General features: G+C 36.6%; 1 protein-coding gene across 1 annotated transcript; it reads right to left on the bottom strand.

Moving 5' to 3' along the window:
- Positions 1-1,913: 1,913 nt before the first annotated feature.
- LOC121421543 (tetraspanin-9-like) lies at positions 1,914-20,712 on the bottom strand. Its single transcript, XM_041616285.1, has 7 exons — positions 20,639-20,712; positions 17,037-17,122; positions 8,656-8,853; positions 4,738-4,923; positions 3,828-3,950; positions 2,786-2,869; positions 1,914-2,308 (listed from the first exon to the last, which is right to left on the bottom strand). The coding sequence occupies exons 2-7, from the start codon at positions 17,097-17,099 to the stop codon at positions 2,204-2,206; spliced, it is 759 nt and encodes a 252-aa protein (XP_041472219.1). The 5' UTR covers positions 17,100-17,122; positions 20,639-20,712; the 3' UTR covers positions 1,914-2,203.
- Positions 20,713-24,338: the final 3,626 nt, after the last annotated feature.

Raw genomic sequence — 24,338 nt, 5'->3', positions numbered from 1 at the left:
AATAAAAATGATGTCATGATTGAGAATCAAAACAAATTATAGTTGGGTGCCACAATCTGGCAAAAAAAAACATACATTAATTTGTATGCTTTAGTAATTGCTGCATAATAGGCATATCCTATTTTACAATTAAAAAAGTTCTTATTTCGTGAAAGTTTAGTCATTTTGTAGGGTCAAACCATTGAAGAAACCACTTTTGTCAATCTATTTAGAGTTTATTGAGATAATTTGTTATAAGAGCACCCAGTATCTCTGTGTGCAGGGGAAGCTGTAATGAGAAGTGGGGGTCGTTTCATAAAGCTGGTCGTAAGAGTGACTTCGACAACGACTGGTGATCCTTTGGATGTTGTTTGAAGGTTCGCATGGTGGCATGTACAATTGCTGATGTGGTTTACGGTACACCCTGTGCAGTGTTATAGAAACAGTGGATCGAAGAAGACGGACAGTCAACCTGTCCGAAACGTCAAGTCTCTCTACTACTCATCATCTCTACTCGCCGACTCAAGCCAGCATCTCCTCATCAGCTCTACTACTCAAGCTGTTCTCACTCATCAATTCTTTCGGGTTTACAGTCCTTTTCAGCACTACTTTCAAGAAAGAATACTCTACTCTCAAATCTCCACTTTGTCGCCTATCCATTTCTTCTCTTCTTCTATCCACTGTTTCTATAACACTCCACATGGTGTACCGGAAACCACATCAGCAATTGGTGATCCTTTCTTGTGGTAAATGATATTTACCATTGAATATTCATTGTTGATTATTTAACGAGTAAGAAAGGTTCACCAGTCGTTCTTGAAGATGTTCATAACTTACAAACAGTTTTATTAAAGACCTACCTGGGGCCCATCTTACAAAGGGTTATGATAGATTCAAATCTGAAGTTAGAAGAATTTTTTTTACAAATAAAATTGATGTGACAAACATTTGATAATTGCACTGTATACCTGCTCATGTTTGGATATCAAGCACAATAAAAACTTAAAAAGTGCTTGAAATATTTTATGTCGATGAGCCATATCACAGCCATGGCACTATTAGACATTGCATACACTATTACATTTGCTATACTACACATATGTAGTTAATAACTAGCTGGCCCTAATTAAGTCCTTCCCCACCAAGGTGCTACATAACTTTTTAGAAGCACTTTCCCAGTTGGGCAAGTAAAGTTTTAAATAGTTGGAATATACTTGCCAAAAAAATTATTTCACTTGCCCGAAAAAAATCCTTGAAAAAATAGTTTTACCTATTCAAAACAATTGTGGTTTTATAAACCATTGAACTTCTTTTCTTCTCTTCATTTTCTCTCTTTTGACATGAACTGATGTACCTTGTTATTACATGTCTTTTTTCTAAAGTGATTTTATCTTGCCCACCATGACCAAAATTAGGGTAGATATCATATAAAAAATATCAACCCTAATTTTGGTTATAATACTGTGAGAATTTTGCTTGCCCTTTTTGGGCAGGTAGTTTGGTCTTTCCTTCAAAACACTTGCCTGACTCTAACTTTTACTTGCCCTGGGCTATCAGGCAAGTGCTTATGTAGCACCCTGCCCACCTAGATTTATCATGTGTGCATACTGAATATCATTATTTATCAAGATTATTTTATCTAAAATTCTAAAACTTTCATGTGCTAGTAAGTACTGATAGAATTGGAATGCCCTCTGAAGACGCAATGAACTCCAGCAATCATAAGAATATGGGTCATGTTTATTCTTGAAGGAAGACTAGGCCTACACTTATTGAGTATTATTTGTGGAGCATTGTAGCCCAGTGGATTAGTCTTCTGACTTTGAAACAGAGGGTCATGGGTTCGAATCCCAGCCATGGTGTAATTTTCTTCAGCAAGAAATTTATCCACATTGTGCTACACTCAACCCAGGTGAGATGAATGGGTACCCGGCATGATCAATTCCTTGAATGCATGAGCGCTGAAAGGCAGCTCGAGCTAAATCCAGAGTAATAATAATAATATCGAGCCTTGGAATAGAATACTTCTAGATATGATAGATGGCGCTATATAAATGCCCATTATTATTATTAATTGGTTCTGTACTGAATTTTGAGTTGATTGAGTTTGTACAATCTTCCTGCATAATACATGTAAGCCATGGTCAAAATCAGCTATCATAAAGGAATAAGGGCCACACTGGTTCATGAAGGAAGACTAATTAATATGCTCTTTGGAAGAAGACTAATCATGTTCCTTGACGGAAGAGTAGACGCCACACCCACAGCAGTATTTACTTCCTCTGTGAAGCTTGAAGAACAGGATCAATATGAACCAGACCAGCAGGATCTACAGGGACAAATAGAAAGAACTATGATGAATCATACAACAAATGATGCACAGCTGAGCATGTGCTACTGGCATGCAGCAAACCTGAGGGTATTTCTGTATGAGTGGATAGATTAAAGTGTTTTTGCACATCATTAAGCATACATGTACACGCAATGCCTACATTTCCACTAAAATCATTGACTTCACTAGTGCATTATTTGTTTTATACAATAATTTGGGGTATGAATCCTTATTGAAAATTGTTGGGTCACACATCAGTGAACAAGAAGTAGAATTTTTTATTCAGTACACAAAATGAATGGCAAATCCATTTTTGGTTATCGCCGCTAGCAAGAATTATCGAAACCATTATTTCGATTGGCAGCTGAGCACTGCCATAACGGCAAAGTTACTGTTGTAAGTCCATTGTGAAAATGACCCCAGACCCTTTATTGGTCGTTCATAGTGTTTATAACTAGAAAGAGTTTCACAAACCTGTATGATGACAAAGACGATACAGACCACTCCAATCAAAAGCAACCAATCCTCTAGCGTCATCAGTATGTACTCCTGGCAACCCTGTAGAAGAGTACATCAAAATATGAAAACTATTGGGTGATTTCAAGTCCGGTGTTGGCCTTGGTGTTGGTGTTAGTGTTGATATTTGGTTTCCTTCCCCTAGCTCCAAAACCAATTAAGATTTGGTCAAACTGATCCAGATCACATGATTGACATCTCAACAACCAGTGAGTGACTTTTCCGGACCATCTTCATGTTATTTTTGGTGTTATAATCGTGTAAAAATTGACCTAACACCAACACCAAAAAGTCAACACTGAACTTGAAATCACCCAATTTACATAAAACCTCCATTTGTCAAATGTTGTTTTTCATTCAATATTCTGACTGTCCATATACCATAGAGTACCGAAGTGATGATGTAAAAAAAAAATTATTTTTATATGCTATTCTGGTATAGAGCATGATGAAAAACCCCACTTCCAAAATTTGGTGAGAATCGGTCCATGGGGGCCTTAGATACATGTACAATATAACCTCATGAACTCAGTTTTAAAGGGTTAAAGGTATTGTTTAACTTTGTGAGCAGCCGATTTAAAAAATTCTCAAACCAAGATGAAACATGTGTACAAGTGCATTTATTAGAACTAGTAAACCCTGAAAACAACCATTATTGAGAATGAAAAGCTAAAACTACAAGGCAAACCCCGATTATGTAAATAGGTGTCTTATAGATGCCTAAATAGTACACATAAGTGTATGGGATGAAATTAAGATGGTGTTTCCGGTCACTTTATATTTCAATTTTTGAAGCACTAAATAATGATTTTCGAACTAAATATTTTCTGGGTTCTATTTTTGTAACATCACAGACACAGGTGACAAGTGTGACCTTCTAGCTCAGATTTTTTAAAAGTCAAACCAATGTTAACCAATCACTTTAACATCAATCCTTTCAAAATGAAAACACAAGTAAATTTTATCTGTAATCGATGATGCTATGAGATTGCTTTCATACCTCCATGTAGTAGCTAGTACAAGCGCCATCAGGACCGTTACAGCACGATTCGGGCACCTCACCCGGCGGGAATCCCCCGGTAATCTCCCAGTCGGTAGGTGCGTTCACACCGCAGCATTCAACCTGTTCAGGAATTATGAAAGAAACATGACTTTCAACAATCAGCATCTACCCTGCATGTATTAGCAACCTTTAAAATGTCCACGGTGTATTTGTTAGCAGCTACCCCACTCAGCACCTTTCAAAGAAAGGGAATTCTCAGAAAATCTTCTTTTTGATAATTTTATACGGCTGGATTCATTTGAAACATATATTTCTAGTACATACAAATACTGAAGTGGACATTTTATTTCATGAAAACTTATCTCTTATTGCAGACTTGCCCATGCAGTTTTCATGATTTTTATCTTCATAGTAAAAGAGCCTGTTTCATACTCCAGCCACATACATGTAACTGTGATTAATCGGATCAATCGCAATTCTTTCTAAACTTACCTCTTGTTGCAAACTGTCCCATGCAGTTTTCATCCCAGAATGATTCTGGGCCCCATCTTACAAAAAGTTACGATTGGTCCAATCAATCGTATCTCTATGGAAATCCATCAGTGTCATGTTTTTTCTACAGGAAATTTGCAAAATGTCCTTTGTTACAAAAGAAGAACACACCAAATTGTCAAGAAATCAATGAATTTATGGATATACATTCATACCTAGAATTATTTTTTGAACAAACATGCATTTTATATCTTGACTTTGCAGGCTTTCCATAGTTGCGATTGATCAGATCAATCACAACTCTTTAAAGACGGGGCCCAGATCTTGACAATAAAATAGCCCTTGTTCCATGCTCCCAGCCACATACTTGTAGCTTTGATCAATCGTATCAATCGCAATTTCTTTGTTAACTTACCTCTTGTTGCAGACTGTCCCATGCAGCTTTCATCTCCGAATGATTCTCGTCTTGATAGTAAAATAGCCCTCGTTTCATACTCGCAGTCACATAGCTTGTCATGTCATCGTGCATATGAAGCCCGGCAAAGGCGATGATGATAGCAGACACCTCCAAACAGATCACCACCACAACCATGAAGTAAAACTGAAAAAAAAAATAGATAAAAATGACAAGTCTTTTATTAGGGACATTGAATAAGCTTGTCTGTTTAATATGTTCTATGTTTCTGTCCTTTTTTCATACTTTTTTACTGTTGCTTTTAACTGCTGTTGTTTTGTCCTACCAGTCAACTGATTTGGTTTGATTTTGAGATATTTGTTTTCAATCTCAAAAGTTGATTGAAACAGAGCTGCCAACCAGAAAAGGAACATTTCAGTATTTTTTAAGCTGAAAATCAGTATTTCGGTGAGGAAATCAGTATTTTCAAAAAATACCATAAGACCACACATACAACTGAAACTTTAGAAATCAGTATTTTACATGAAACTATCAGTATTCTTCTCACTTTTCAGTACTAAATACTGAAAATCAGTACTACTTGGCAGCTCTGTTTCAGAAAGATACTGTTTTGTTTTATTATCAGTAATGAATATAAAACGGGAGTAGCCTAGATAGGCCAATGGCTTTTTGTTATTCCCTCACATCCAATTCGTTGCTATATGTTTTTTTTTTTTGCTATTTTGGGGTCTAAATTGTACAACTGTCATTGTTGTTTTTACTCTATTGCATTAACTCACTATGCATTACCTTGTTATTATAAGAGATATGAAAATGAATTTGAATTTGAATGTTTCTATTATTGACCCACTTTGGAAAAAAAATTGATCAGTTCTCATTCTTTAATTCATCATCATTGTTGTCATTATCACCGTCATTATCATCATCAATTATTCTCATCTTCATCATCATCATCATCAATTTTCATTATCATTTTATTATCATTATGATTATTAAGGTTATTACTAACGCACATTGAGACTTTTGTAAGGTGTAATGCACTATATAAAAACTGTTCTATCATTATCATTATTCCCCTTTTTATCACTCTCGATTCACAATGTCTTGCATCATTATCAAATTAATTTTTCTGGTAATTACTGAAGTGCTGCGGATCATTCACATATTGGACACTATTGAAAAAAGGGACATTTCTACAATTCAATTAATACAGATTTTGCTTGAAAAATGGACAACTGATGAATAATGAAGGGGGGGGGGAGGAGGCTTGCCACCCCAACCCCCTTTTCTTGCTCGGTAGAACATTAGCGTACAACACTGGCCCCCTGAGCAACTTCCCTTGCTACATGTACATGTAGTCTGTGTAATGTCTCTATAGCTTATATGGATACTAAGTACTGAGACAAGAAAAAAAAGAGAGAAAAAGTCACTAATTCAACAGATTACTTCAAGGACAGAAAAGTTCTACAAACAGTAGAACCATCCAAGCATACTTTCAAACTTATACATATGAATGTAGACTTGTTCACAGCACAAACAGAGGAGTCAATGCACTGTACAGTGAGTCAAAATATTTCATGGTCTTTGATGCTTAATACCCTGAATGATGGCTCAGATTTTGTACAGTTTGGAAATCAAATATCACCTTTTCTTTTAATAGAAAACACACATGAACAGTATTTTCATGAACTTACATGCACGAACATCAACGACTCAAGCCTACTTCTAGTTTTGGTACCCCCCCCCCAAAAAAAAGGGTTCTGTTGCTACATGTATATACCTTAAAATGTTACAAAGTGAAGGATATATTAAGCTAAATGTATCGAATAGGGAAAGTCATGAAAGTCCATTTTCAAAAAATGGTTACTTTCGTATCAGAAAACCTGCAATTCTATTTCAACCTTGATCTGGAATGAAAATTCCATTTTGCCATAGAAAATATAAAAATCAAAAACATGAATTTTGTTTTGCAAATGAAATTTTGGTTCCTGTAATTGTATTTCAACCTTGATCTGGAATGAAAATTCCATTTTGCCATAGAAAATATAACAAGTGGAATGCCTCTGGCCGTCTCACCTGCATCACGCAGTTCAATATAGCAGCAGTGCTGACTTTGAAAACTACTCTAACTCGCACAAGATGTTTAGTGATACATTGTCACTCTCATGTCCACTTTTTATGAACTAGACCAATAAACTTACAGAGATATGATGGTTATTCAACAAAAAAACCCAACATGGCCAAAGTTCATTGACCTTACATGACCTTTGACCTTGATCATGTGACCTGAAACTCGCACAGGATGTTCAGTGATACTTGATTACTCTTATGCACAAGTTTCATGAATCAGATCCATAAACTTTCAAAGTTATGATGGTAATTCAACAGATAACCCAATTTGGCCAAAGTTCATTGACCTTTGACCTTGGTCATGTGACCTGAAACGCGCATAGGATGTTCAGTGATACTTGATTACTTTAATGTCCAAGTTTAATGAACTAGATCAATAAACTTTCAAAGTTATGATGGTAATTCAACAGATACCCCCGATTCGGCCAAAGTTCATTGACCCTAAATGACCTTTGACCTTAATCATGAGACCTGAAACTTGCACAAAATGTTCAGTGATGCTTGGTTACTATTATGTCCAAGTTTCATGAATCAGATCCATAAACTTTCAAAGTTATGATGGGAATTCAACAGATATCCCCAATTCGGCCAAAGTTCATTGACCCTAAATGACCTTTGACCTTGGTCATGTGACGTGAAACTCATGCAGGATGTTCAGTGATACTTTATTAACCTTATGTCCAAGTTTCATGAACTAGGTCCATATATTTTCTAAGTTATGATGACATTTCAAAAACTTAACCTCAGGTTAAGATTTCGATGTTGATTCCTCCAACATGGTCTAAGTTCATTGACCCTAAATGACCTTTGACCTTGGTCATGTGACATGAAATTCTGATAGGATGTTCAGTAATACTTGCTTAACCTTATGACCAAGTTTCATGAACTAGGTCCATATACTTTCTAAGTTATGATGTCATTTCAAAAACCTAACCTCAGGTTAAGATTTGATGTTGACGCCGCCGCCGCCGTCGGAAAAGCGGCGCCTATAGTCTCACTCTGCTATGCAGGTGAGACAAAAATCAAAAACATGAATTTTGTTTTGCAAATGAAATTTTGGTTCCATGACATTTGCTCTGGACAGCGACAATTGCTTCGCTGTAGATTCCCCACAACAGCGGAATTACCAACTTAAGCCCTTGATTTAACACTACACCCTATCCTACATGTAAACCTACATGTACTATAAAACCCGTTTGCAACACTAATCTTAATCTTACATCATAGATGAAATAAAGCCTGGAGCAAATGTATACCGTGTTTACACACGGCTCGCGTGTCGAACCCCCGAGCCGTGCTCAACACGGCAATTTTATGCTGTGTAAACGCGATCAGTGTGATCCGCGAGCCGTGTCGAACACGGCTTTTTTGATCCGCCAAAATCGTAGGTTTCAACCCGCGAGCCGAGTCAGACTCGGCAATTTTTTCGTGTGTAAACAGAAAGCCGTGTCGAACTCTCTTGACCAGGTCACTGCGCGCGCTTTCACTTTTGGCATTGTTGTTGTTCGCACGGACAAGATTCGATTCCGGCGGTGAATTTCCCGCGTCATAATTCTTCTTCCGTTCGAGATCCGCGAGCCGTGTTGAACTCGCCTTTTTATATGTACGTATAAACGCGATCTCTGATCCCTTCTTCGCAGTGTTCAACCCGGCTCGCGGATTCAACACCCGAGCCGAGTCAATGTGTAAACACGGTAGTAGTGTCACCAAGATTTAACATTGGAAGAACCAAAACAGATTTTCCGATTTGATTTTACGAGTGACTAAAAATCTAAACCTTGCGCTTACCGTAAGGAGACAGCAGACTCCCTCCCTCACAGCTGCAATACATCCGATGATAGCCACCACCACGATGAATATACCGAGAATTATGAGGACGTACGCTGCATGCATGTACGAGATGCTCGGTAGAAGGGACGCGTACGTCCCTGACGTCACTCCAACCAGCACATGTATGCCGGTGATGAATAATCCGATACCTGAAAGCTGCAGAAGAACAAACATCATAGTTTTTGTGTAAATACAAGAAAAAGACAAATCATTTTCATTTTTCATTTATTAATTATATTTATTCAAATGAAAATGACAATGATAACTTATAGTAATGCTTAAAATAATGGATAAAGATTTGCAGCTCATGAACATGCTACACTGTTTCCCCGGGCACTGTTTATAGACATTTTCATATTTTCTATAGCATCACTTTAATAGGATGGAAGGATGGGATGGATGGACGGAAGGATGGATGGGTGGATAGGGGGTGGATGGATGGGTGGGTGGATGGTTGGATGGATAGGTGAATGGATGGATGGATGGGTGGATGGATGGGTGGATGGATGGGTGGGTTGATGGATGGATGGATAGGTGAATGGATGGATGGACGGAAGGATGGATGGGTGGATAGGGGGTGGATGGATGGGTGGGTGGATGGATGGATAGGTGAATGGATGGATGGATGGGTGGATGGATGGGGTGGGTGGGTGAATGGATGGATGGATGGGTGGATGGATGGGGTGGGTGGGTGGATGGATGGGGGTGGGTGGGTGGATGGATGGGGGTGGGTGGGTGGATGGGTGGGTTGATGGATGGATGGATAGGTGAATGGATGGATGGACGGAAGGATGGATGGGTGGATAGGGGGTGGATGGATGGGTGGGTGGATGGATGGATAGGTGAATGGATGGATGGATGGGTGGATGGATGGGGGTGGGTGGGTGGATGGATGGGTGGATGGATGGGTGGATGGATGGGTGGATGGATTGATTGATGGATGGATGGGTGGGTGGATGGGGGTGGATGGATGGGTGAATGGATGGATGGGTGGTGGATGGATGGGGGTGGGTGGTGGATGGATGGGGGTGGGTGGGTGGATGGAGGGGGTGGGTGGGTGGATGGGGTGGGTGGGTGGGTGGATGGATGGGGTGGGTGGATGGAAGGATGGATGGATGGATTGATGGATGGGTGGGTGGATGGGGGTGGATGGATGGGTGAATGGATGGATGGGTGGTTGATGGATGGATATCACTTTCAATTTGTTTCTCTGGGCTTGCTGTGCATTAGTTTTGCTGTCTACATTCAACACTCAGCATGAAGGAGTGCATTTTTTGGTACAGGTAAATTTGGAGCATAACTGCACATGTTGGAATTTGGGAAAATCAAACTCAAGTTCTGCAAATTTCATTGTGAAGTCTAGTGATAAAATATTATATTCAATATTTTTTTTCTCTGGGCTCGCCGAACACTGCATTAGTTTTGCTGTCTACATTCAACACTAAATATGAAAAATTTCCTTTAAGGTACAGTAAATTTTGAGCATAAATGCACAAGTGCATACTATTACCAGAATTTGGGAAAATAAAAAGGTTTAAATTGAAACATCATTGATGGATTCCAGTATGATATTGACCTTGACTGTGAAAAGTGACAAAGGACAATGAAAGAAAACTTGACACATCTTTTCTTCAATGTTTTTTCAATGTTTACACAGTTACGATTCAAAAGCCTGCCACAATTCTCACACCCCCTTTACTCATTTTATCATTTCTTTTCAATTTCTTTTGAGAACGGCATATTTTCATTGAGCGTTGTGGTTTCTGTTTCAACACTTACATGTATAGGCCAAGATGAATAATTTGATAAGGTCGCAATTTAGCCCTACAGTATAAAGTGGGTTTAGGAATATTTTCGAAATACTCTTTTAAATCTATCATTACTATTATCATTGTACATGTAATTATTATCTGAATTACTTTTTATTTTTTGTTGTTGATTATTCGCTTTATTTTGGTATTTTCTTATTTTAAGCTTGTTTTCTGTCCGTCTCTTGTAGTGGGCAAGTCCAAGAAAAGGTCACCCTAGAAGGCCAAATTTCATCTTTAATTTAAGAAGTTATCTTTGGTGGGGTAAGAAAGCCCAAATGTTGAATTTCAAAATTTCATTAAGAAAAATTTGATATGCATATTTATTCTAATTTGCATAATTGGTAAAATGGGCGTTATGTATGGGACAATTATAAAAACTCATAGAAAATAAAAAGAAAACTTGTGAGATTTAGTCATAGGTGGGACATGGACCCCCTAACATCTTATTACTTTTGGGGGAAAAAAAGTGGTGTCATCTAATTAATTATGCAAATTAGGTCTTGTCCAAGGATGGAATGTCCCATACGTAACATTTTGAGGATGTTTTTTTAAGTTATTTCTCATAATACAATACTTGTATTGTTGCTTCTCTGGGAGGTTCTAATTTATAAAGTATGAAAATGTTATACCCCAAAAAGTTTCAAAAATAGAGTTTACTTTTTAATTAAAAGTTAATTAAAAAATTGTTACGTATGGGACAACATGTTACGTATGGGACATTTACACACTAAGTCAATGGGGAGATTTGTGTACAAAGTGAATGGAGAAAAACAAATGTCAACAGTGCTCTAAAAAGTGATTATTTACCTTTTCTTTAGTTTTTAAAGACTGATTTGTTATGAATACTGATTAATGAAAACAATTGAAGCAAAAAAATTGTGAAAATGGAAAAATACGAAAACAATAGAAATACATAAGAAATTCATGAAACCATGAAAAACAAGAAAAAAAATATTGAAATGACTAATTTCCTCTTCAGTCATATCAAATATGTCTCAATAGAACATTTTAAAAGAAAGAAACTCTTTTGTTATTTCCATAATTTAAATTATTTCAATTCTTTTAATTATGGGGAAAATTGTGTACGTTCTCTATGGGGACAAAATGTCCCATACGTAACTGTCCCATATGTAACATGTCATTAATTTGTTTAATTAGAATCTGTAATTAGAGGGATTTGGCTTATGACATGAAACTTGCCTTAGATATACTAGAGTATTGTGACTTCTATCACACTAAGTTACAAGTTGTCAAATGAAATACTTTCAGAGAATTCTCAACTTGAAAAAAATGTTTCAAAAGTTGTCTTTTTTCTGCGTCCCATACGTAACAGCCCATCTTTTCTCTCTAAAAGGTCAAGGTCATATGTCACCATTTTTTGCATGATTATTCTTCTCCTAGATGTCTACCATCATGAGGGTATTCAATCTAATCAAAGTCATTTAACACTATTTTTCAGGTCATTAAAGCCTCTGAAATGTCCCATACGTAACACGCGCGAATTCTTGGACTTGCCCTAGATATACATGTAGTTTATGTTAATCAGTATTGAAAATTTTAAGTTAAGGGACTTGCCTTTTATGCTTTCCTTTAAATAGCAAGTCCCTACGTTCAATTAAGAAATGTCATTGAAATAATATTATTTTGAACATGTACTTCAAATTTTATATATCATTTTGTTGAACAGAATAAATAAATCTAATCTAATCTACTCATTAAATATATGGGAAGAAAACCATGGGCAATCATTAAAAAAGAATGGACTCCCTATCAACACCAACTTTGACACTATGAATTTGAGTGAAATATCAATCAAAATGTAAATTGAAAAAAAAGAAGTGAGAATGAAAAAATTTGATAGCACTTGACATTGTACAAAGTATGTATGCATATCCTTTGATCTCATGTGCATTTTAAGAATAACCTGGGGCCCGTTTAATAACGAGTTGCAACTGTTGTAACTTTGCCATTATGGCAACAACCATGTGGCAACTTAGATTTTGATTGGCTGCTGAGCCCTGTTGCCATGGTAATTGCAATTATGGCAAAGTTGTCCTTTATGAAACGGGCTCCTAATCATCATTTACTCAAACACTTTTACGTCTAAATATTTTGCTCTTGTATTGACTCTATTTCTTTGCCTATCTAGCTAAAAATTATTTTTTTAAAATTTGAAAACCATTTCATACTGAAATGTACACAGAAGTGACCACAATCTTGTCCTCCCCCCCAAAAAAAAATGATACAGATGCAGAGGCCTACACATATAAACATCAGAAGAGGGAGAGAGAAAATGTTCCCACTTTGACTCTAATATGGGGGGTAGATAATGAATGAAAATAATCAAAAAGATCATTAAGCTGGCAATGAGTTGGGAACCGTCAAATCCCTGTTTTAAAATAACAAACAAATTTTCACACAGTCTTGGAAAAAAAGGGGGGCTGAATCCACAGCCCCCCCCCCCCCCCCCCCCCGCTTCCACGGCCCCTGTAATGTCTTTAAAAATCAGCAACTTTTAATGTGGGCTGAAATAAAAAAAAAGGTGAACTGAAGGAATTGTTAAAACTGTACTATCAAACCACATTGATCTTTTGAGAAATGTCCTTGAAAACTATCGCACTTGACAATTATTAAACAAGAACCACAATTCTGGCAAGTCTCCATGGAAACACCTGCACTAAAAGCAATTAGCTTTTTCAACTAGTAGTTTCACAACCAAAGCAGTCTTCAATGTTAGACTCAAGGATTTTTTTTTACAGCTATTATTTACAGGGGAAACGGTCGACTTGTTTTCTTAGGCAGAGGTTGGAATTTCTTTCAGTGCTTCCAATGAAGCAGAATGAATGGTTACTATTAAAATTCTACATGTATAGAGCATTGGTATTGCATTCTCTACATGTACATAGACCCAACCAACCTTCATGCAATAAGCCAGTTCGTAGTTCCTTTCTGCGCATGATCAAAACATTATATGCATGATCAAAGGAAGGTCATTTGTACTAAAGTGACATGGTGGTTTAAAATCTAATGAGATAAGCACCAACTTTGATGTCTTGATTATTCATATATTCTTTTGAATAGTGGTATTCATTTACATCCACAAGAAAGCAACAATTCGTCCACGAACGACTGGTATTTCACTGTTTGCCAAGTACATTGTGCAACATGCTATGATATGCATTCATACCTTCATAAAGTGTTCATTGGTGTGGGTGTGCTATTCTAGTCACCTGGTCTATTCAATTTCTTCATCCTGCTATGTAAGGCAAGCTTATGTAATATCTTGTTTTGAAATCTGCCTTGCCAAGTACATTGTGCAACATGCTATGATATGCATTCATACCTTCATAAAGTGTTCATTGGTGTGGGTGTGCTATTCTAGTCACCTGGTCTATTCAATTTCTTCATCCTGCTATGTAAGGCAAGCTTATGTAATATCTTGTTTTGAAATCTGCCTATCATAATGAAAGAAATGAAAGGTCATTTGACCAAAATTGTCCATTAAGTAACTACGAACTGGTCTGTACATCCACCACAACTTTACCTGGGTCATTCTTTGCTTTAAATTGTAGGTAGTTTGTAATATCAATTAATATTTTTTAAGGGCCATTCAGTTTAATCCTAATCAGGCCGGGCTTCTAAGGTGGGGGGTGGTTAAATCACCCCCCTTTGAAATTGCCAATCATGCAAATGCCATGAAAATTGACATAATAATAGTGTGGGATGTAATCTACAAGGATGTATGGTAAATTTTTCCAATGCTAATTTTATAAGCGTACCCCCGGTTATGCTGTAATTCACAAAAAAAGCTCCTTGAATGTTAATTTTTGGTGCAAATATTTGTATACAAATTGCTAACAATTACGAATTAAAAAATCCTGGTTTGAAAATAAATTTCTTATAAATTTATGCATATTGTTTTATGAATTTCTTAAGTATTTTTTTTTCTTTCTTTTTTCGGGGGGGGGGGTCAATTCATAATAGAGTTTTCTTGAAAAAAAATTATGCCCAAAATCAATTAATTTCAGCTGATGATAGTATACAATGTAAATACATGTAATCATATCTTTATATGTATACAAGAAAACTCAATTTACATTGACTTTGTACACAAAATCATGTTATGGAGCAATTTTGAGAGAGAGAGAAATCTTGGTGAAGGTTTGACAAAAATCCATTAAAGAACTTAAGACAAGATTCCTTTCAAATTATTTCGAATTTGTGATGCTGTAGTACTGTAAATTACAAGTTGCTGTTGGTCTAAAGGCCTGTAAAAAAAATCCATAAATTTCCATTTTTTAATGGATTACTGAAATATTTTACGTATAGCTATGCATATATAGCAAGTGGATCATGTGGTTGATTAAATATTACATGTACAGTGTACATGTATGAATGCCCTTGTATTGAAGTAAAACAATTTTCAATTTTCTGAAAAGAATGGCATTTTATGGACTTAATACACTTTTTTCATTCCTGCATATTTTCAAAATTGTAAATTTTTTATGACATTTAGTTGTTCCCTGCTTTTTAACTGCCTAGAAATATTAGATTGACAGTCATATTACATATTACATTAAGTTTAATCAATTAAGTTTAATTAATATTCTATCATTCACCGCATCCACCGGCTCCACCACCCCTATTCCTTCACACTTAATGTGCTATAGTTTTTGTTCCTGATATTGTATTGATTATTCTAATTTATAGTATAATATTTAGCCTAAAGAATAGTTCTTACTACAAAATGAGATCTTACTCAATAAATTTGGTCAAGATTCTGTGATGTAGTGTGGAAAATTGTTCATCCGCCACCCTTTTTGCATACCCAACTTATAAAGTGCGACCATGAGGGAGCTGCTTGCATCACAAGATAAAAAAATGAAAAACTCTATAAATCCGTTTTTTTATATAATCTTCATCTGGGGATATTTTGATGGATTTTTGCTAAATCTTTAACACCGATATTTTGTTTTTCTGCTTTTAAAACCAATTTTCAGTCCAGGTGAACTTCTCCTTTTCAAAAACACAAAGTTTCGGTTTGAAACTGAAAAAGTAATTTTGGAAAATATTGACAGTTTACAGACTGGCTAACAATTGATGCAAGATTTTTGGGTCGTCAAAATGATGAGAAAGTATGCCCTATCTCTATTCTTCTGTGAATCACGAAGAACGAGACTAAAGACAAATGTTTGGCCATAAAAATTGATATAAGATTTCAGTCATAATAGCATATTGGGAGGAGGGGGTTATTTCAAGTTTAAGGTAAATTCAAAGGGAATTATGAGTCGTAATTTCACTGTTTTCACATAATGATATGTTCTCAAACTTGAAGCGGTGCGTTCAACTTGTGCAAGACACTACATAATGTATGAAAAACACCTCTTTTTAAGAATTAAAAAGCAGTGCTCTGGAAAAAGAATGTACGGGGGCTTGGGGCAATTTACAGCGTAGCCCCCATATGCTCAAGGGTCCTTGAAACTCAGAAAGAACCCCCTGGAAAATCCCCAATCATTGCAATGTTAAAGCTTGTCCAATATTGCAGGGGCCGATTGCACGAAAGGGTCTTTGCAAGGACCGTCTTTCGTGTCGCCCATCTTTTATGATGCGCCATGTGAAACGCATTTTAAATAAATCTGCAAACATATTTCATTCGTCCGTTAAAATAAACAAAATATTTGTTTATAAAATTATGTAATATATCATGAAATTGTATAAAATTTGATTTAAAAGCAAGCTAACGAATCTTATTCTTTATCATAAATTTCAGAAACACCCCGCTTATAGCGTATCATAAAAGATGGGCGACACCAAAGACGGTCCTTGGAAAGACCCTTTCGTGCAATCGGCCCCAGATTTACACAGAGAGTTGTGAAAAGTAGCTCCTGAAAATATATATTTTTTCCTGGTAGGTAGCTCCAATTGGTTGGTATTAGTGTCAGATAGGTTAAACTTGCCACGCCTTGATTCCAAGGCAAGATGGTCCAGGTGCACTGGCGGATCCAGGGAGGGGGGCAAATCCAGCCCGTAACCCCCCCCCCCTTTGAAAGGCACAATTAAACTTTGTAATGTAAAAATCCCCCCCCCCCCCCTTGAAAGAGAAGACCTTTTTTTGTGCGTGTGTTTTTTTCGCTTGTCACACTTTTTCGTACACGATTTATCCTGAATTTTTTTGTAAAAACCGTCTGTTTTTTGTATTGTTTTTTGCTTGACAAATATTTCTTTAGGAAAATGTACCCCCTTCCCCTTTTGGAAAATCCTGGATCCGCCACTGTTTGTATACATGTGCCTCTTACTCTTAGTATCTCACAACACGTTTAGTATACCCCCACAAAAATATTACAATAATAATAATAATAATGATAAATTATTTTTAAAAATTCAAACAAGAAAAATAACAATATCAAATACCGGTAAATAAAAACAAATAGGATGAATACAAAGTAATATACAAATAAAGACATTTTCAAAAATAGAATACGAACAATAAAGCTCTTAATTTGTCTGGAAATGTTGTTTTTTACTTACCAAAAACAGGATATCTAGGAAGTACAGGAAGCACTTGACACAGGCAATGGCACAACAACACATGATGACAGTTGACCAATCACAATCTAGAATAGGAAATAATAGAAACATATAGGATGACAGTTGACCAATCACAATCTAGAATAGGAAATAATATAAACATATAGGATGACAGTTGACCAATCACAATCTAGAATAGGAAATAATATAAACATATATGATGACAGTTGACCAATCACAATCTAGAATAGGAAATAATATAAACATATAGGATGTAAGTTGACCAATCACAATCTAGAATAGGAAATAATATAAACATATATGATGTAAGTTGACCAATCACAATCTAGAATAGGAAATAATATAAACATACATGTACAGTCGTCCTCAAAATTATTCATACCCTTGTTGATATTTGTGATTTTTCATGTTTGTGATGAAATGAATGCATTTTATCAAGTTTCTCTATGATTTATGTGTGACCTACTAGTGAAAGAATAACAACAATGCACAATTCAAGAAATTTCTCTTTTCAGGGGTATTTTATTCATAGATATTCAAACAATGTCATGTTCAAAATTATTCATACCCTAGGTTTTCTGAGTCCAATGTCTTTCATTAATAGTCAATAGCATAGCCTTTGTTCTTTACGACTGCTTCTAGACGATTCCTGTAAGTGTCCACAAGCTTCCTGCACGTCTCCTGCGGGATGTTGGCCCATTCTTCCTTGGCGTAGGCCTCAAGCTGGGTCATGCAGGTTGGTCGGGTTCCTAGCCATCACTCTGACTTTCAGGTCTCGCCACAAGTTCTCGATCGGATTCAGGTCAGGACTCTGACTTGGCCATTCTAGGACGTTGACATCATGGTCCTTGAACCATTTCTTCACCAGCTTGGCGGTATGCTTTGGGTCATTGTCTTGTTGGTACTTCCAGTTGGGGTCAAGCTGGAGTTTTTCGGCAGATTCCTTCAAGTTCTCATCAAGGATCTGGATGTAATCCTCCTTTTTCATGATTCCTTTGACTCTAACGAGGTTCCCTGTGCCACTGGAAGAGAAACATCCCCATAGCATTATGTGCCCACCACCATGCTTGACGGTTGGCACAGTGTTCTTTGGATTGTATGCTTCCCCTTTCTTCCTCCAGACGTATTCAACATCCATATGGCCAAATAACTCCAACTTCGTCTCATCTGACCACAGGATGGTTGACCAAAAGCTTGGATTTTGCTTCAGATGACCTCTAGCAAAGGCCAGTCGAGCCTTCAGGTGTTTCTTCCTGAGCAATGGTGTCTTCCGAGGCCTGCGTCCATGGAGGCCTCCTTTGTGCAAGACTCGCTCGATGGTGGACCGGGACACCTTCGTCCCTGACCGGTCAAGCGTTTCAAGTAGGGCCTTGGTTGTGGTCCGGGGGTTGTTGTTGACCTCTCTGCAGATTTTCCTGGCAAGTTTAGGGGACACCTTGCACTTCCTGCCACGCCCACTAAGGTTCTTCACAGTGTTGTACCTCTTGTGCTTCTTGATTACGCTCTGGACTGTTGCCACAGGGACGTCATACTGCTTTGAAATGGCCTTGTAACCTTTTCCCTCAATGTGGGCATTCACAAGACGTTGCCGTAGGTCCTCACTGAGCTCCTTCTTCTTGGCCATGATTATCAGAGTCTGAGAATAACCAGAATGCTTTCCTCTATTTATACCCTTTTAGAAAGATGCTATTTTTCATCATTGTTTAATGGCTTGTTTAACAACTTTGGTATTTAATTCATTGGAACATCTTGAAATAACTATAGAACAAAGAATAGCACATTCCCAGACAGTGAAAATAATGCGCATTGTCATAAAAGGACATTTTTGTTGAGGTATTGGCAAGGGTATGAATAATTCTGAACAAGTGCAAAAAATAACTTTTGACCCTATCTATTATTATGCTAATGAAGACTTGCCAGCTCATATGTCAAATCATGCATAGCAACAAGCAGACAAAAGATACAAAGAAAGTTACATCACAATAGCTTTTACAAGTAAAGAATCTACCAAAGAATGTTTTTCCACAAGGGGTATGAATAATTTTGAGGACAACTGTATATGATGGCAGTTGACCAATCACAATCTAGAATAGGAAATAATATAAACATATATGATGACAGTTGACCAATCACAATCTAGAATAGGAAATAATATAAACATATATGATGACAGTTGACCAATCACAATCTAGAATAGGACATATATGACAGTTGACCAATCACAATCTAGAATAGGAAATAATATAAACATATATGATGACAGTTGACCAATCACAATCTAGAATAGGAAACTAAAGTATTTACAGGCTGAATTATAATTGTCAGGGAGATTGTTTTGGCATATTAGTTATGTACATTTATAGTTTTGGATTATGCAATGTGATACTGCGAGTTAAAAAAATAAAACTTACAAAATTGCAAGGATCTTTTCACATCATGAATACATCTAGTACATTTTTAATCTAATTGGTTGCTACTTAAAATGCCATTGTCTTCTTCAATGACCAAGTTCACTCCAAATGGAATGAAATCAGATAAAGATCTAGAAAAATCACTGAAAATTTTATCAAAATCAGGTATGAAAAAAATAACCTTTGAACAATTATCATAACTTATTTGTTCATTGAATAAGTGCCCTCTGCCTACATTGCACATTTGATTTCCACTCATGCAAATGAGGAGCCAGTACGATTGATGTGTGTGTGTGTCAGATGTGTATCAATCAGATATGATTATTTACGTCTGAGACCAATCTTTAACGTCACCATCCAAAAGACATGACCAAGTGAATAATAACGTTAGACTTAATTCAAGGCTCCACACTTACTCTTTTTCTTGGTGGCCTAAGCGCCAATCGATCCACCAAAATCATGAATTTCAATCATATTTTTGGACTTGGAGCCTTTGTTGGAGGCCTGTAAAGCAAATTTAGTGGCCCTAGTAAAACAATATAAAACAGAATTTATCAAGAAGTTCTTTGGGAGCCCAACCGAGCCACCAAGTGTTGGCTTTTAAAGAATTTGTGTGGCCTGACTCTCATTTTTGGTTGCCCCGGGCCATCGGGCCACTATTATTAATAACGAGCCCTGCTTAATTGCTTGAGCCCAAGGACGGTATTACATTTTACAAAAATTGGTATCACTGACACACACACAAGAGAGGTGACTAATTTCACAATAAGGCCACTTACTTATATATTAGTACTTATATATAAACATTTACGATTAAAGTTAAGGGACAATGGCCAGGAGCCATTTACATAATAGATGTACATGTAGTTTGTAATATTTTAGTGAAACTCGTGCATGTACATACATGTACCCCCGTCCGCTCTCGATGTCTGTCGAAAATCCAACGGTCTGTCAGCGGAGGCGGAGTGGCGCAACGGATGGTGCTTGCTCTGCAATGCAACAGGTCCGGAAAAGCGGGCCACAGGTGCATGCAAAATTAAACAACTCGAGCACTCAATACTCCCGAAATGTCAATTAACACGATCAATCAAATCTAGAGTAACACACAATGAACATCAGGATATTGAAAAATATCATATCAGAAGCAAAAAGAATGTGACGAAAACTTACATTTCGCTGTTTGTGAAGTCCAAATTAATCTCCCCTACTCACACTGTCACAGCTCGGTCTTTGCACAAGCTTACCTTACAACACTCTACACCGGGAGCAGGAGCGCCAGCTAGGTGAACAACTCTGTTATTGTTCCGCATCCGGGAATCGCAATCTCCGACAATCAATCAAAACTTTTCTTTTTTTCTGGAGAAGCTAAATCAAAGCGTTATTGAGTTTTGTCCCAGTGCATGCTCTAACATAGCAGCTCAAAATCGAAATTGAATGATTCGATTTCGAAATTCTCTGTGTCTTCACTGAATGCAATGGAAATTTGCGTGTATCCGTCGAGTCCAAAGAGACTGCAATACCAGACACACCCATAGGAGTCCGATTCTTGAGGAGCCGGCCCGGTGCAAAGTGACTCGTATTACCCCCCCCCCCTTCGGCGATCCCTATCTATAATGTTGACCAAAATAAACTTGATCAACACAAATAAAAATCTATCAGGTGCAAAACTTGTTTTTTATTTTACAGATAACAACCATTTTGTTCTGCCATTTAAAATTTTGCCTATATATTTATATTCAACATGTTTTGAAAAAAGTTGATTGGTCCTCTTTTTTAAATTGAAATAGGCCTAGATATAGTTTGAAGAATTAGTGTCTACATGCATGCCCCATATATCCACTGCCAGCGGTTTGGAGATAAAGCAATCTTTCAAATGTCAATATCCATGATTACGAAACCATAACATTTAACAGGCCCTATTTAATTTTATTTTATAATTGCTCTTTGAAATACCAATATTCCCCTCGGAGAACAGTAAATTTGAGGTGATAAATATAAACTAGTCAGTTGTATCATTGTCTTCAATAGCTTTTTTTTCTATAAAAAAGTCGGCCAACATGGCCAATAATTATCTTGATTCTCTTCTTTAATTCACCTTCATCGTCATCATTATCATATCATCATCATTATCGTTATATAATCATTAAAATTATTGATCATCTTCATTTTTATATTCATTATTTGCAACTTCTTCTTCGTCGTCATCATCTTCATCAGCACCATCTTCATCATCATCATCACCATCATTGATCATTATCCCCATCATCTTCATCAACATCATCATCTTATCATCATCATCATCATCCCATCGACGTCATCACAATAATCATTGTCATCATCATATCATTATCCTCCTCATCATCATCTTCTTATCATCATCATCATCGTCATCCCATCGACGTCATCATCACTCCATCGTCATCTTCTTCTTCAATATAATTTCCATGACTGTTTTCACCATCTCCATCTTTATTACCATGCATCATCATCTTAATCATCACAATCATTTTCAAGCTTGTCATCTCCATCATTATCATCTTCTTCTACTTTTCTCTTCTTCTCATTGTTATTCTTCTTCTTCTTCTTCTTGCTCCTTCTTCTTCTCTTCCTCCTCATCTTCTTCTCCTTCTTCTCTTAATCCTCTTCATCTTCTTCTTTTACCTCATAAAAGTGACGTTCTTATACATTTACAGGATTTGCATTAATTCACACTAAATAAAGTTGTTGAAACAAATCTTCTGTTTAATATTTTGTGATGTTTACCACTTTTATTACTCATACATAAGTACAATTATTAAAAAAAAATCATTGTGACTGTGTACTTTTCATCATCTTTCAACCAGTTGGTACCTCAATACATAAATCATTATAACACTTATCATGGACCTATATAGGTCCATGCACTTATATACACGCCAGACAGTATATTGTTATAATAGCAAGGCCCGCTGAGAGAACAGTTTTCGGAACTGAAGTGGCTAATTATACCCTGGGTAAATAAACCGTTATTATTATTTTTATTATTATTATTACTATTATTCAAACACGGTTATACTTAATAATTATAGTAGAAAATACAAAGTTTAGATACCATTAACCTTATAGATCTTAAAATCTGGACAATCATGGTTCATATTTGAATATACTAGTGTTTATCAAAAGAATAAACACACGGTTAATTCAAGCATAAGCATTGTCACTTTGGTCGCAGGTTTGCACCTAGGGTGTAAGTGAAAAGGACACACCTTATATACAACCATGCACACCCTTTTTAGGGTATGAAAAAAAATGTAGTTTAGTGGAATCATAATACTGCAATAATCATGGTGCACCCCAAAAGGACCCCCCCCCCCCATTACATTCGAAGGGAGCAAAATTGGCGTTTTTATTAAAGGACAAGTCCACCCCAACAAAAAGATGATTTGGATAAAAAGAGAAAAATCAAACAAGCATAACATTGAAAATTTCATCAAAATCGGATGTAAAATAAGAAAGTTATGATGTTTTAAAGTTCGCTTGATTTCACAAAACAGTTATATGCACATCTCGGTCGGTATGCAAATGAGGAAACCGATGAGCTAGGTCATCCACTCACTATTTCTTTTGTGTTTTATTATTTGAAATAGTATAATTTTCTCCACATCGTCACGTCAAACAATGATTAATTCCTGGCTGAACATGTGGAATTAGCATTACTTAATACTAAATGTTTCAGTAAACTTGGTCCTTATTGTCAAATCTGTAAAAAAATAAATATTGTATAATTCAAACAATAAAAAACAAAAGAAATATAGTGATGGACATCATCAACTGACTCATTTTCATGACACTGCATTGTGCATTCCACTGTTTTGTGAAATTGAATTGAATTGAAAAATATAAGCGAAACTTTAAAATGTCATAACTTTCTTAAATCACATCGGCTTTTGATGAAATTTTCAGTGTAATGCTAGCTTGATTTTTCTCTATTATTCCCCAGAGGGGCCACTTCCATTGACGAGTGGATACCATGCGCGACCATGGGGTCTCGAAAAGCACCCTAAACACGTATTTTCCATATTCTGAAAATGCACCCCTTAACAAGTATTGGCGTGTGAAACCCTATATACCCTTAACAAGTATTCGAAACAAAACGATACTTTTGGCAAGTATTCCCTAAATTGAATCCCTAAACAAGTACAGCGATATTTCTATTGTTAAGTCACAGACGTCGGTCGTCAGTTTTACCTTTACCTACATGATCATTGGGTTTAGTACAGCCCCACCTCCCACTCCTCGCGCAAATCGTACTCTAAACACGTAGTGTTGACTCTTGGGGCAAATATTACTTCCGTTATAAAACAAAATAGTTATTAATTTTTTTTATACCCTCGCAAATTTGACCCTAAACACGTAGCCTTCCTTGCGAAAATAGACACCTTCTTTCATTATTTTAGTGCTTTTGACACCCTTATTACGTTACGTACGTAGCGTGCCCTATCTTGAAAAAGACACCCTTTTAACGTTTGTTTTTTCTGGTCGCGCATGGTATCCAATCGTCAATGTAAGTGCCCCCCCGTCAAAATTTTCAGGGGTGGAGTTGACCTTCAAGTGTGTGGGTAGGCGCAAACTAATCATGAAAATAATGGTAACTAAGCATACACCTACGTACTGAACAGCCTATTCATATCTCGACATTGCCTCCATAATTATAACAAAACATGCTCAATTTCTTTTTATTTGTTTACATCAAGAGTTTATTTTCGGTCACCGCACAAAAAGTTGCAATGTTCTTCAAACTTGCTACAAGACCAGAAACGCGATATAATTTGCGATATGTCAATGTAGGAATATAACAAAGTACAATTCAGGTCTTGGCTAAATTGAGTCA

Source organism: Lytechinus variegatus, chromosome 9 (assembly GCF_018143015.1).
Source record: "Lytechinus variegatus isolate NC3 chromosome 9, Lvar_3.0, whole genome shotgun sequence".
Lineage (NCBI taxonomy): Eukaryota > Metazoa > Echinodermata > Echinoidea > Temnopleuroida > Toxopneustidae > Lytechinus > Lytechinus variegatus.
The sequence above is the reverse complement of the archived record's forward strand: the minus strand, read 5'-3'. Positions and strand labels throughout refer to the sequence as shown.

Bases quoted from the DNA above. Each gene is read 5' to 3' on its own strand.
- LOC121421543 (XM_041616285.1), bottom strand. From the start codon at position 17,099: ATGTGTTGTTGTGCCATTGCCTGTGTCAAGTGCTTCCTGTACTTCCTA. The intron at 8,854-17,036 runs GTAAGTAAAAAA...GTTCTTCTGCAG, and splicing joins TCCTAGATATCCTGTTTTTG to CTTTCAGGTATCGGATTATT. The intron at 2,309-2,785 runs GTTTGTGAAACT...TTGTCCCTGTAG, and splicing joins TCGTCTTTGTCATCATACAG to ATCCTGCTGGTCTGGTTCAT.